Source organism: Diadema antillarum, unplaced genomic scaffold (genome assembly GCF_040938485.1).
Source record: "Diadema antillarum isolate AM-2024a unplaced genomic scaffold, OU_Dant_1.0 seq00001751_RagTag, whole genome shotgun sequence".
Taxonomy (NCBI): domain Eukaryota; kingdom Metazoa; phylum Echinodermata; class Echinoidea; order Diadematoida; family Diadematidae; genus Diadema; species Diadema antillarum.
In genome coordinates, this window is record NW_027272433.1 from 1 (window position 1) to 12,828 (window position 12,828).

The following is a 12,828-nucleotide window of genomic DNA, read 5'->3' on the forward strand; positions in this document are numbered from 1 at the left end:
CCGTAGTGTGTGTGTGTGTGTGTGGGGGGGGGGGGGGGGGGGGGGAGGACAGTCAGAACTGCCAAACTGAGGAATCTTTGAAAATCTTCTTTTGTCAAATTGTTAGCAATAAGCTACAGTAGTATTATGTGTAATTTAGATTAGTGACTGCGTGGAAGGTGAACTTGCGATACTCAGGTGAACACGAGACCCCGGGGTCTCTTGTGTTCTTCTTCTTCTTGTTAATCTGCCTCCTTTAATTCTGAAGATTCTTGCAGGTATCTGTCAGTTTTTGGGTGTGTTTGGCTATTTCTCCGGGATTTCACACTGCCCTTTGCGATAGAAGTGAAGTGAGTCCTTTTTATGTACAGCGGGTCATAGCATTCCTACACATGGGACTGACAGCTTTAAAGGACAAGTTTACCTTCAGATTCATGTGGATTGGGTGAATGCATTAAGTTTTGTTGTAGAACACATTAGTCAAAGTTCGAGGAGAATCAGACAATCTGTTCAAGAGTTATGAATTTTTGAAGTTTCATTGCTATTATCTCAGGATGAGAAGACTACTATGGTTTGTGATGTCACATGCTTAAAACGATATTAAGAAAATATGAAGAGAATTCCAGAAAATTTCCTCTTTTTATAAAGGTACACATTCTCTCAACTTGATACTGATGTATGGTAAGGGTAATATCATTAACTCTTCCTTCTGAAAGAGGCAAGTCAAGTCCTCTTTTATTATGTGGGAAAATGAAAATTTGTTGAATTTTCTTCATATTTTGTTTATATCGTACCACATAATCATGTGAACCACAAACTGTAGCAGTCTTCTCATCCAGCAATGGCAGCATTGAAACTACAAGAATTGTCTGATTTTCTTCAAACTTTTACTGATGTGTTCTACAATAGAAATGCTGCATTTATGTAATCCACACAAATATGAAGGTAAATTTGTCCTTTAAGTCTCCTTCAAAAGAATTGGCAATGAGGATAGAATGCCTTGCCAAAGGACATTACTGCCCGTTTGGGACTCAAACCTCCTCCAACGCCCACAACCGGTTTCCATTTCTGCGAATTTGGCTGGTTGACTGATATTTGCGACATTTACAGCTGGCAGAAATTATTTCCTGTAGTAACAGAAGTGAAGTGTATATCTTTTTTTTTCTTAATGTGGGAAATCACAAATTTTTCTCATAGAAAAGTGACAAAGCCCCTCTATTCTGTCACTTTGGCTGCTGATCTCGAATGCAACTGCTTGTAAAGTTGTCTCACAAAAGCAGATTTACTCAGTCTTGTATATACTCTATTATATCATATGGTGATATGATATTCTGTTCTGTTTTGTACATCTAAAGGAAGTGTATGTGAATTGCTGTGATCAACGAACAATCATTATGGCAGGGGCAGATCCAGGAATTCCATAAAGGGGAGGCGCCTTTACAACATTAAAGGGTGGTGCAGGCGCCCCCCCCCCCAATTTTTGCTTTTTATTTCTCTTGTTTAAAAAAAAAAGATAAAGAGGGGGCGCGCGCCCGGTGCGCCCCCCTCTGGATCCGCCACTGATTATGGCATACATTTGTTTTCACATTTAGGGCCATATTCATATCTCTTTGTTGTCAAAATATTGTATCATATAAAAGAATAGTTTTGAGTGGGAAAAAGCCTTCTTGAATTATAGTCTTCTGAAAAGTATTCATTCTAATAACTTGAGCACCTTAAAGTGCCTGTTGTTCAAAGCCCATAGATATCATGCATACGTAGGATAATCTTAAATGGTCTTGATAAGTGATATTTCTGTGGGTTTTGGGTTTTTTCTTTTTGGTTGTGTGGGATTTACTTTTTATTCAAAAGAGCGATTGGCATGCTAAGCTCCCATAATGTAAGGTGTTCATCCATCATTTTTTTTTTCTTATTAGTTGTTTTAGATATACTCTTTATTCTAAAGATTGATTGGTATGCTAAGCTCCCACGATGTAAGGTGTTGATCCTCCACCAACATTTCTTGCTCTTTCCTTCTTCCAGGTAAGCGGGACTATGTGAAGACGGAGAGAATGCGGCCATACTCCGGTGACAGGGAGCCCCAACTGGTCCTGAGCACAGAGTACCGGTCCTACAGGGTCAACATGCTGCACAGGCTCCGCCCAGCGACAGAGATTCAGCTAGGTCGGTCTTATTCATAGTTTAAAGGGATGGTACAGTATTGGTGGAGATGAAAATTGGGCTTTAACTTTTTCGCGAGATACATGTACCAAGAAAACACTTATGAAATAGTACAGAGCATACCATTTAAAGAGGAATTCAAAGTTTATTTGATGAAAATGAGATTTGGAATAGCTGAAACATCCAAAAGCAAAGTAAAACAACACGATCGTAATAAAATGTGGGTCCCAAACTTTATTAGGATCACTCTGTTTTGGATATCTCAGTCATTTCTGAATCAATTTTCATCAAATAAAAATTGAAATCCTCATGGAATTACATGCTCTTTCATATTTCATAAGAGGTTTCTAACTATATCACCAAAAAAAAAAAAAAATGATAAAAACCTGAAGTTAAGTCTCAACTAAAACTATACGATCCCTTTAAGTCGACGCTGCTGTAAGGCTGCATATTAATAGCAGGAAGCTCCATTGATGTTCCGACAATGAGTGATTTCAAGTTCAGTGTTAGTGCTAGTGCTATCTCCCAAACAATGGCCTTAAATCGAACTCCCAACACCGACGGTCAGATTAACGCAACGATACCGATCACAATTATCGATCCCTAGCACTAGGGGGTTGGGATCACAGCACCGCAATGTCTACAACGAAAAAAATGATTGCATGTGATTACAGTCAAATATCAACAGATGTAACCATGACTGCTTAGATTTAGACACATAATGAGGAAGACTGATTAGAATGCCACAAATTTCATCCCTTCTCAAAAATACAACGGTCTAATAATTTAACTCCCAGGCTCAGATTTAGTAGCCATGTCTAGAGTGTCCATGTACGTTATGTGGACGACCATTGCATTAGCATACTAGACTTTTAGGTGCATGTATTATGGAAGTGAATGTGAATCTCATACAGCAATGCTAACACCAGCACCAAACTTGAAATGACGGAAATGATAATCCCTCGGGGCTAGTGTTAACCAATTGGAAAAAAGCGTGTAAAGTGCTAACACAAACGGCGGAGCTTGGTTCAGCAGACGAAATTCAACACCGAGCCCAGCACCAGCAACCGGAAATGCGTCATAATTTTGCGGTCAACCTCCCAGCACCGACTGCTTTTAAGTTCGGTTTTATAGCCAGTGCTAGTGCTGAGATAGAACTGGCACTAGCACGAGCACCGAACTTGAAATCACCCAATGTGACCCAAGATTTAAATTTGATTTTGAATAGAGAGAGATTGAGAGTAACACCTTGTGGCATTATTTAGTCCACTGAAGAACTGACTTGAAAGACCCATAAATGGCTCGTGCTCTCACCAAGGAGGTAACTCTAAGGCCCCATTTCATAAAAGGTGTAAGGATAGCAACTCTTGCTGGAATGGCAACCTCCCATAGCAACAGCCAGTCAGGAAGCTGGATTCTTATCATTACCATGACAATTGCCATTCCAGCAAGAGTTGCTATCATATTAACTTTTTCTATGAAATGGGGCCCAAGAGACGTCACAGAGGCATTTTCATGACCAGTGAGACTTTGATTACCACTAGGTTGCTACCTAGTCTGTAGGCCAATGAGATACCCACTTAAGGTGTACTCCTTGGCCACGCCCACAATGTCGTATGCTTCCACAAATGGGTTCCCATGACAACATAGCCTTGACGGTAGGCAGAGCTACTTATGTATCACTTTCTGTGACTTAGACTGATGAGCCCTACAAAGGTTCTAATTTTGCCTCTAATATTCTAGAAGAAAAAAAAACCCATGCATTGTACTTACATGATAGATATAATATGATATAGGATTTAAGACTGGAAAATCATTGTGTGAAAACTGGGCATAACAATACATATTTTGCGGGTTCTCTATGTTCATTGCATTTTTATATTGTTAGGTTATTTTATTTGAAAAAAAAAAAGGAGGGTTACTGTGCATGCTTTTGCCTCTTTATATTTCATAGACAATCTATGTTTTGGAGTCGATTTTTGTTGTGTGACATTTCTAACATTTATCTAGCATCACTTCTAACTGCAGATTTTATTATTGTAGTCTTTCATTTATTCATCTATATTTGGGGCTTACTTGGAGTCTTTTTTCATAATGTTTACTGGGAGCTATTCCCGGCTGGGGATAACGCAGGAAATTTTGAAAATTAGTCTCCAGCCGACACAGTGGGGAAAAAAAATGGTTCACACATAATTGATCCAGCATGCTCAGAGGAGCCCCACTGAGAATCATTGGACGGTTTGTTTTCTCTCGAGACATGACTCAATGTGTCAACCATCTACACATAGGCCTCTGAGAGTGTCCAATCATGAAAAGTTATTATCATCATGTTATTTTGCTTGCTTTTTTTTTCGCACATTGCGTCTGCAGAAATGTGACCATAAGATATGTAAAGAAGAATTAACCGCAAAAACAGAACTTTTGAATTGCAAGACATTATCAGAGAAATTTATTCATCCTTTTATGCATCTGTATTACAGGCAGTTTTCATTACCAGACAGGGATAAAACCTACATGAATGCGCAGCTGACCCGTGGTACAAAAGTTTGTCTTGTGTAACCTGTTCCATACAGGGACCGTGTTTGCCATATACTGAGTATTAGACCAAATGGGAAAGTGCAATATCTGGCAATCAATGGCTTAGCTAACCTTCCTAAGAAAACTTACAACAAATTTCTTCCTATGAAGGATACATAAGGTTTAATGATCAAATTTCAGTTTCACATATTTTTTTTTTCTCTTTTTACATTCATTGTGTTTTAGAAAACAGAATCGCAGCATTAATGGATATTAGTGTTGCGTCAAGAAAGCAATGGTTAGGTCTCTATGCAATTTATAAGTGAGGGTTATAGTAGATTACCGGTATTTTTGTGTCAATATGCCAATTATGGAGGTTTTGATATTGTAGTGTCACAATCATTTCAATAGCTTTAAGTTTGTCATTTATTCTCTGTCACTTAAATGTACTGACCTATAAAAGTCAGACTGGCTCAGATTTGAAAAAAAAAAAAATTGTAAAATCAGTGAAAGTGGCCAGAGAATGATATCCTTGGATTTCTAGGTCTCTTGAACATGTGGAATAGATGTTTGCTAAACTAGTTTATTGCTCACGCTGAAGATTTTTTTTTCTTTCAATTCTAACTTTTAGTTTTATGTGATGAGGTAAAGATTTCCAAATTTTGAGGTTTAGATGATTTGAAAGATGTTAATGCATTGCACATGAGTGGAGGAAATTTAGAACGGTCAGAGATTTGAGTGAGAGCATTGCCCTTTGATTTGGCTCATCGATTTCATACTTCAAAGAGAGGGCATGAGAGAGCTACGCCCCCCTTCACATTTTCTGTCCCCTGTTTCTGTTTTGCACACCGGGCGCGTCCAATTCACGCTTCACACGCTCTCCTGTGTGCGCAAAGAGAACAGCTGCGAGCGATTGCTGAAGTGTCAGAGTGTTCACAAACTAAAAGCGTCATTTCATATGGATCTGATCTAGGCGTGTATGTTTGACGTAAAATGATGCAAGCACGCAAAATATTCAAGGAACACTAACTGGTTAGGGAAAAAACAAAGTTGGCATTGGAGATGATAGTATGTGAGGTCAGCGTGTGAGTAAAATTTAAGCAAATTTAGAGAAATAGTGGAAGACTGTTCTACAGCTCATTGACATCTTCTAATGACCATCATATTAGGACTGGGTTTGTTAGGACTGGGTTTCCACTTTTATACACATTTATAGTTCTACTTTTCATTTCATGTTAAGTTTGAAATGTCTCACCGTGACATACACTGTAAAGTAAAAAAAAAAATAGATTTGTCATTACTGTTCAAAGAATACAGGACATGGATAGTGAGGACTTATATCTATATCAGGATAGCCAAGAGAATAATGTTCTTGTTTGTCTTAATAAGGGTTGAAAGGAGTATCATACAGATTATATGACAGTCCATTAGCCCACCAGCTCTCAGAAGTCACATTTCTGTTGTTTGGTGCTTATTTTGTTATTGTGATTTACTATTCATCGTTTGTGTTTCATGAGATATAATAGAATCATCTTCATTCCTTTTCATTTGAGCCCTGTTTTAATGATACAAAGTGGTTTATCATAGTCACAGAATCATTGACAAGCCTCTTAATTTCCTAAATACATAACTAATCTTTAAATGGGCAATCCCGTCCAGGAGAAAATATTGTATTGATCTAAAAAAGGTATATTCTTTTTGTGTCTTTTGACTGATTTAAGCAGTTCCATTTAATCTTTCTCCTGTAGTGGATAAACAGCGAAATTCAAAGCTGCCAATTTGGTCATGGCAAGAAGATTTTTTGAGCAAAAAATAAAAGGTTAGATGATTTAATTAAGACGCAGATGAAATACCATGCCAACTTTTTTTTTTCATATACTCATGTTGGAACATCCATTCCACACTTTATTCTTCTGTTTTGATCACGTTTTTAAAATGAGGTATTTTTATTGCTGCATTTGTGTTACCAAAATGAAATACTTTTCTAATTCAAATTTAGGAACTGATTTTCTTCAAGTCATCTAAAGTAAAAGTGCAGGACTACTCAGTGTTTTTCTTTAAATGGGGTTTGTGTGAAATTCAGGGACTATTTTTTCTTCAGGATTCAGCGTTGTTTGGCAGGATGAAGGAAACAGAGCTAATGCAAACAGTGACAATGGCATCGTGATTAGTTTCGATCCAACCTAAACCACCCTTTGGTGTAAAAAAAGAGAGAATTCTGACAAATGATGCCGTGCGTGGGGGAAATGAATTCGTACAGGCCGTGTGCCGTGGAGCAGGGCATGACATGCAGGCAAAGTCGGCCAGACGCTGTCAGAGAGGGACGCAGAGCTGCGTGATACAAATTGAAATCTCTCCCCGTCCCGTGATGTTTGCGCACTCTTTGTCACATTTTGTTTGTTCCTTTGTCCCGCCTGATCTCTGTTCGTAATCAGCTTTTATTGACAACACGTGGAATTCATACATGAGGAAATAAGTGGGCCGACCTCTGCTTGGATTCCAGAAATGAGCTCAGGTTATGACTAAATATCTTTCCTTCCTCCTCGAAAAGAATAAGAAAGAAAACTTAGAATCCACATGAAAACAATCGAAAGGAAAAAAAGAACCACCCAAAGTGCTCAGTTTCTGTCTCTTTAAAAGACTGTATCTGACTCAGTTGTCATGTTTTCCAGCTGTTGACTGTAGTGCAACAAGAAGCAGACTGGTGATAAAATGGGTTCATACAACTTGTATAACTTATAACTTTTGTGAGATAGATGCATTATACATTTCAATATGTGAAACACAGACCAGTGATTAATGGGTGAGTTAAATTTTTCCAGTTTGGTGAAGCATATATACACATACATATAAATATATAGATATATATATATTTTTTTTTTCTGTATAGATGGAGGAATAAAACACAAGAATGAGGTGTGCGATTTTTGCATAGAGGAAGACGACTTTGTCTTTTTGTACATCATATGAAAGGATCATATCAGCACAATTACCTTCCAAGGACAATTCCTTCCCTCCCCCCTTGGCTAAATACCCGTTGGTGATTGGGTTAGAGTAAAGATTAGGGGAAGGATTAGGGGAAGGGGAAGGCTCTTGGGTGATTCTTGATGTGGTAATTGTCGCAGAACCGAAAGGACGGTGTCAAGAATGATGCGAAATGGGTTTTATCTTTATTTTTAATGAAAAGGTACTTTTCATATGTCATAGGAGGAAGATTGATGACTGACTGTGGGAGAAGATTTCTAATTGACTATGGGATAGACAATACATGCATATTCATATCCAAGTTGCAATGTTAGTTTATGGCTGTAATCTTTCTAATTGTCAAGTAATGACAAAATGCAATAAGTGCCTCCAAAGAGTTTTTGTGCAAGGCTGGCATGATGCCATTTCTTGGTGTCTGAATTATTATCCCCATGATTGAACTACAAATTGTAAGACCTCTCAGTTATGCTGACATGAAAATGAAAAATGTATTCCCTATTTTTCACAAAATTAAGTTGGTTTCTCATGAGAAGGGGTTTTTTGTACAATAGTCTATGACCAGAAACCATTTATGCTTCTACAGAACATGAAATATCCTACTTTGATGGTGGCAGATTTTGTTTGTTAAATCCCCAAACAATGTTTTCCAGTTTTATGGAATGTACAAGTCTACTGCAATGTGTAAAATGTGTACAGCATTGTCTTTAACCCGTTGAGGACAGGCCGATTTTGCTACAACACACATTTCCCATAGACACCTGCCCGAGTAAACTCGGGACTCGTCCTCAACAGGTTAAACTGCAGAGAGTATAGTGTTATTTATATTTCCAGTGACTTTCCTGAATATACAGAGAATCAGTGAGTGATAAAATGAAGAAAACATTGTTCCTGCAACCACATTGGTAGTGATACTGAGACCGAGTCAGTTATAACTTTTACGCTTGTAGCCTGAATATTATGATAATCAAAGTGCACTAGATAAACCTGAAAAAGTGAAGTTGAGTGCATTCAAATTCTCATCAATGTCATCATATTGTCATCATTATCACTCAGGAATCTCGGGTGACAAGATTGAGATTGACCCCGTGGCCCAGCCCAGGACCACGCCTGCCAAGTTCTGGGGCAAGCAGAAGGCAGTCTCCATCGAGTCGGACAGGCTGGCGGCTTGCAGCGTGACCGACGAAAAACCCTCAGGTATGTGACTGGACGAAGCAGACGTCTCTCTCTCTCTCTCTCTCTCTCTCTCTCTCTCTCTCTCTCTCGCCCCCTTGGATGCGATCTATCCAGAATGTGTGTGCGCGACGTCGCAGAGCATTAAAGTGTGGCTTGCCAGCGAGTTGTTAAAGTTTCATTCGAATCATCTCTCATCTTCTTCATAGGAGGCCAAGAGAGGGGGCTCTTTACATTTTTGTCACAATTTTTAGAGTTTTTTTTTTTTTTTCATGCCCCTCATAGTGCCCTAGTTAAGATTGGTTTGAGTGCAAAAAAAAAAAAGAAAAAGAAAAAAAAGAGCTGTTGCTGTTATGTAGAATGAACTTACTCATGTATGACAAATGATAAATTAGAGCAGCAAATGAAGTGGACAGACAGATAGAAAGATATGGAAACAGATAAATGGAAAGACATCTAGATAGAGGGATAGACAGAAAGTTAGAAAGATGTAAAATGAAAGAGAGACTGCTGTGGATAAATAGACAGATGGATGCATGTAGATACATGTATAGATTGATAGAAAATAGTGATAGATAGAATAAATGGATAGTATTAAATGAATAAGTATATACACGTAGGCATGATGTCTAGGTCGAAGGATAGACAGATAAACACAGATAGATCGTCCTATGTGTTTGTGAAAATGGAGTTTAAGTGGACAGTTTGTATTTGTGGATTAGTGGTGAAATTTGTTTGTATGTCTACGTGTATGTTTTTACTGAATGGTTAAATAAAATTGAATTGAAGTGAATGGAATGCAAATGAATTTAGTCTAAATACCCTGTATGAAAACTTTAGATTTCCATCTAGAATGACTTCAGGGTAACAGTTAGCAAGAGCTGGAAGTTTACCTCCATATGTAATGCGGACAAAAAAACGGGCAAATGGATGAGAGAGGCCTGTTAGTATAACATTCTAATGTCTTATAAAAGATTGCAGAAAACCAAGAACCTGAAAATAATTACACTAATTTTATTTTTGATGTAATTTCTGTATTATTTGCTGTTTAATATAATCAGAAATTACTGTAAAGATAGTGACATTGTGGGATGAAATTTTTGCGAATTGAAGCTGATGATCTTTCTCACGGCATGAAATTTTCGCAAATCGCCACTGACATTTATAGTATTGTGTAGACAAACACTTTTGTGTACATTTTACTTTCGAGAATATCGGCTCCTTTCAAAATTTGCAAAAGTTTCAGGCATGCAAGAATTTTAGGTTTTACCGTAGTCTGGCCTGTAAGTCTAACACTTTCATGCCTTATGTCTCATAAAAATTACAGAAAACCAAGAACTTGAAATGTTACATTATGTTTTTGGTGTCATTTCTGTATTCTGTGCTGTTTGATACAGTCAGAAACCTCCTAGGAACCTTGTTTGTGCTTCCCATACAGCATGTTTCACTTATTTCCGTTTGCATTCATGTATCGTTTCTGTAGGAAAATCGACATTCCGTCTCACCTTCAAGAGTCCCAACCACGAGTTCAAGAACTACGACTTTGAGACGGGCACCAACCTGACGAAGCAGATCGTCAATCGCATCAACCACATTCTAGACCTGCGAGCGAGTGCGGTGCGCAACGACTACACCATATGGCGAGATCGGCGGCAAAGTAGAAAGGCACACGACAAATAACAGTATTACGATTTTTAATAGGATTGTAAGCTTTTATTCTAGATGCCAGTTTTAGAATGATTCTGTTGCTTTATATTCATACGAAAGCTGAGATACAAAAGATCCACCCACAAGAATTGTTACCTTCATGCTATTTATGGAGCACAGGTAAAGGTATAATCATCGAAGATTACTTAATACTTTACTGTCCTTGAGACTTGGAGAGATTTTTAAAAGCAGAACCCGACTGCTCCTACCAGATGAGCCTGACACAAGAAGTGACATCCCCACCAATGAACGATCCAGCAATGCTACCTCTACCATCGGATCTCGGGCAATTTCCCCCTGGGCAATTACCCCGTACCCTTCCCCTGGCCTTGATCCTAATCCTAATCCTGAACCTAATCCTAACCCTAACCCAAACTCCTAACCCTAGACCTAACCCTAACCCTAATCTTAACTCTAACTTACCACTAACTAGTGTTTAGCCGGGGGGTAACTGCCCTCTGGGGGTAATTGCCCGGATACGCTACCATTTGTAGTGGTAGAATGGTGAAAAACTTAGGAGCAGAACAGACCACTCCTTGTAGAAAGCTGTCACTCCAACACATACACACACAGACACACACACACACACACACACACACACACACACACACACACATCAGTGTAGATGTGTATTGCTGGTTTTGTGAGTGTGTTTGCTTTTTTTTTTCCTGCCACCACAAGTCATGTTAACATTATGAAATTGTTTTTATGAGTTATATGTACTGTACATACAGAAGAAGCAAAATTGCATTAGATTTTTGCCAAGACTTCATTTTTCCTTGTCAGTATTGAGATGATTAACGTCACAATTAACTCAGTAAGGATAGGAATGTTGAATGATAGTTTGTGGCAAGAAGTACGGAAATGATTAAAAGACTGGTTGCCTGAAATGGCAAGAGTTAAAGGTCAAGGTCAACAAAGGTTGGTGAAGTTAAAACTATTTGCCATAAATTCCTCTGGGTAGGTGTAATGACAATGTTAAGTGGTGTAATGAACAGGACAAAATTAATAGAGAACTACATGTATCTCCTTTGTAAAGGGAGAGTTAAAGGTCAAACATTGGTGAAGAAAAAGATCAAGACATGAGTGAAGTATCAGGTATATTAATTACGTGAGAAGCAGAGGCATCCCAGTCAACTGCGTGCTGCAGCCAAATGACTCTAATCGTGTGTTTGATTGTAGCGATGAATGGATGTAATGTTCCATTCTGATGCCCAAAAAGGATTCGCTGTAATGTTTTAAGGCCGTGCTGACCCTTGCTGTGCTTTGGCACACACACTGGAGTGAATATTTAGCTGATTGCTAGAGGAATGTGGATACTAATTGTCAATGAATTGAGATACGTTACCCCCCTATCAAATCAGTATTGTGTCACCATGGCCACTTGTTGGCCAGAAGAACATTGCTACACCTGTGTGGGCTTACTTATCAACAACTAGGTCAAGTTTTGGTGAATTACTGAATACTGATCAAATGGCTAGTTAGGCTAAGTGACCGAGTGCAAAACGATAGGTACAGTTAGGGATCATGTTGTGTCTGTGGTAGATGCTGAACCAGTCTCTTACCAACAGGATGTCTTGAGGAAAATGTTTGATGTGGAGAGCCACCATCCTAAGCAGCTGATTGATCTGCAGCGTGCCATGTCAGAATTCCTTTGCAACGTACACTTATCCCTGGGTGTAGGTAACGGCCCAACGGCCAGGGGGGCAAACGTGACAGGTGGTTGTTATGGACAGTTGACCACTCCAGACAGGATGGTGGCCCGTTTGAGTTCATTGTACAATATCTTTCACAGGCATTACACGCATGCCTCCTGGTCTCATGGGAGTGCAAGAGAGCATAAGATGTCACTTACTGTCGTGTCATCGTGAAAAGATGTTTGCAAAAAGTGTTTCTTACTTGAAAAGTTTTCTTAGGCGGAAGAAATTACTTCTTACAGGCAAAAGGAATTCACTTGCCTATGTTCCATTCATCTTCAACTTCTCTTGCAGTGTACCTCAAGTTACAATTATGTTAGCTCTTGATGACAGAAGAGAGAGGGAGATGAGAAAAAAGTGTCACGGGGAACTTTTGGCATGAAGTAATAAAGTGCCATGACAGACAGTTCTGCCACTGGAGTTTGTTGGTACTATACACAGTGAAATGATAAAGCTGACATGAAACAAAGTACATGTAGGCGGCCACTGTACAGGAAGTCTGTACACATGATTTCTCCCCAGACACTTTGTAGTGTGGCTGCGTGATACAGATGACTGCTACAAGCAGTGGTACTAGGACAGATCCAAGGGTGCACAGGAGGTGTGGACGTTA

General features: G+C 38.9%; 1 protein-coding gene across 1 annotated transcript; it reads left to right on the top strand.

The window, feature by feature from the left end:
* Window positions 1-2,001: 2,001 nt before the first annotated feature.
* On the top strand, window positions 2,002-10,491 carry LOC139712012 (target of rapamycin complex 2 subunit MAPKAP1-like; the record flags this gene model as incomplete). Its single annotated transcript, XM_071623854.1, has 3 exons — window positions 2,002-2,142; window positions 8,695-8,835; window positions 10,295-10,491. Coding segments are annotated over 3 exons (479 nt in total), but the record flags the coding sequence as incomplete, so codon positions are not given.
* Between the last annotated feature and the right edge of the window lie 2,337 nt (window positions 10,492-12,828).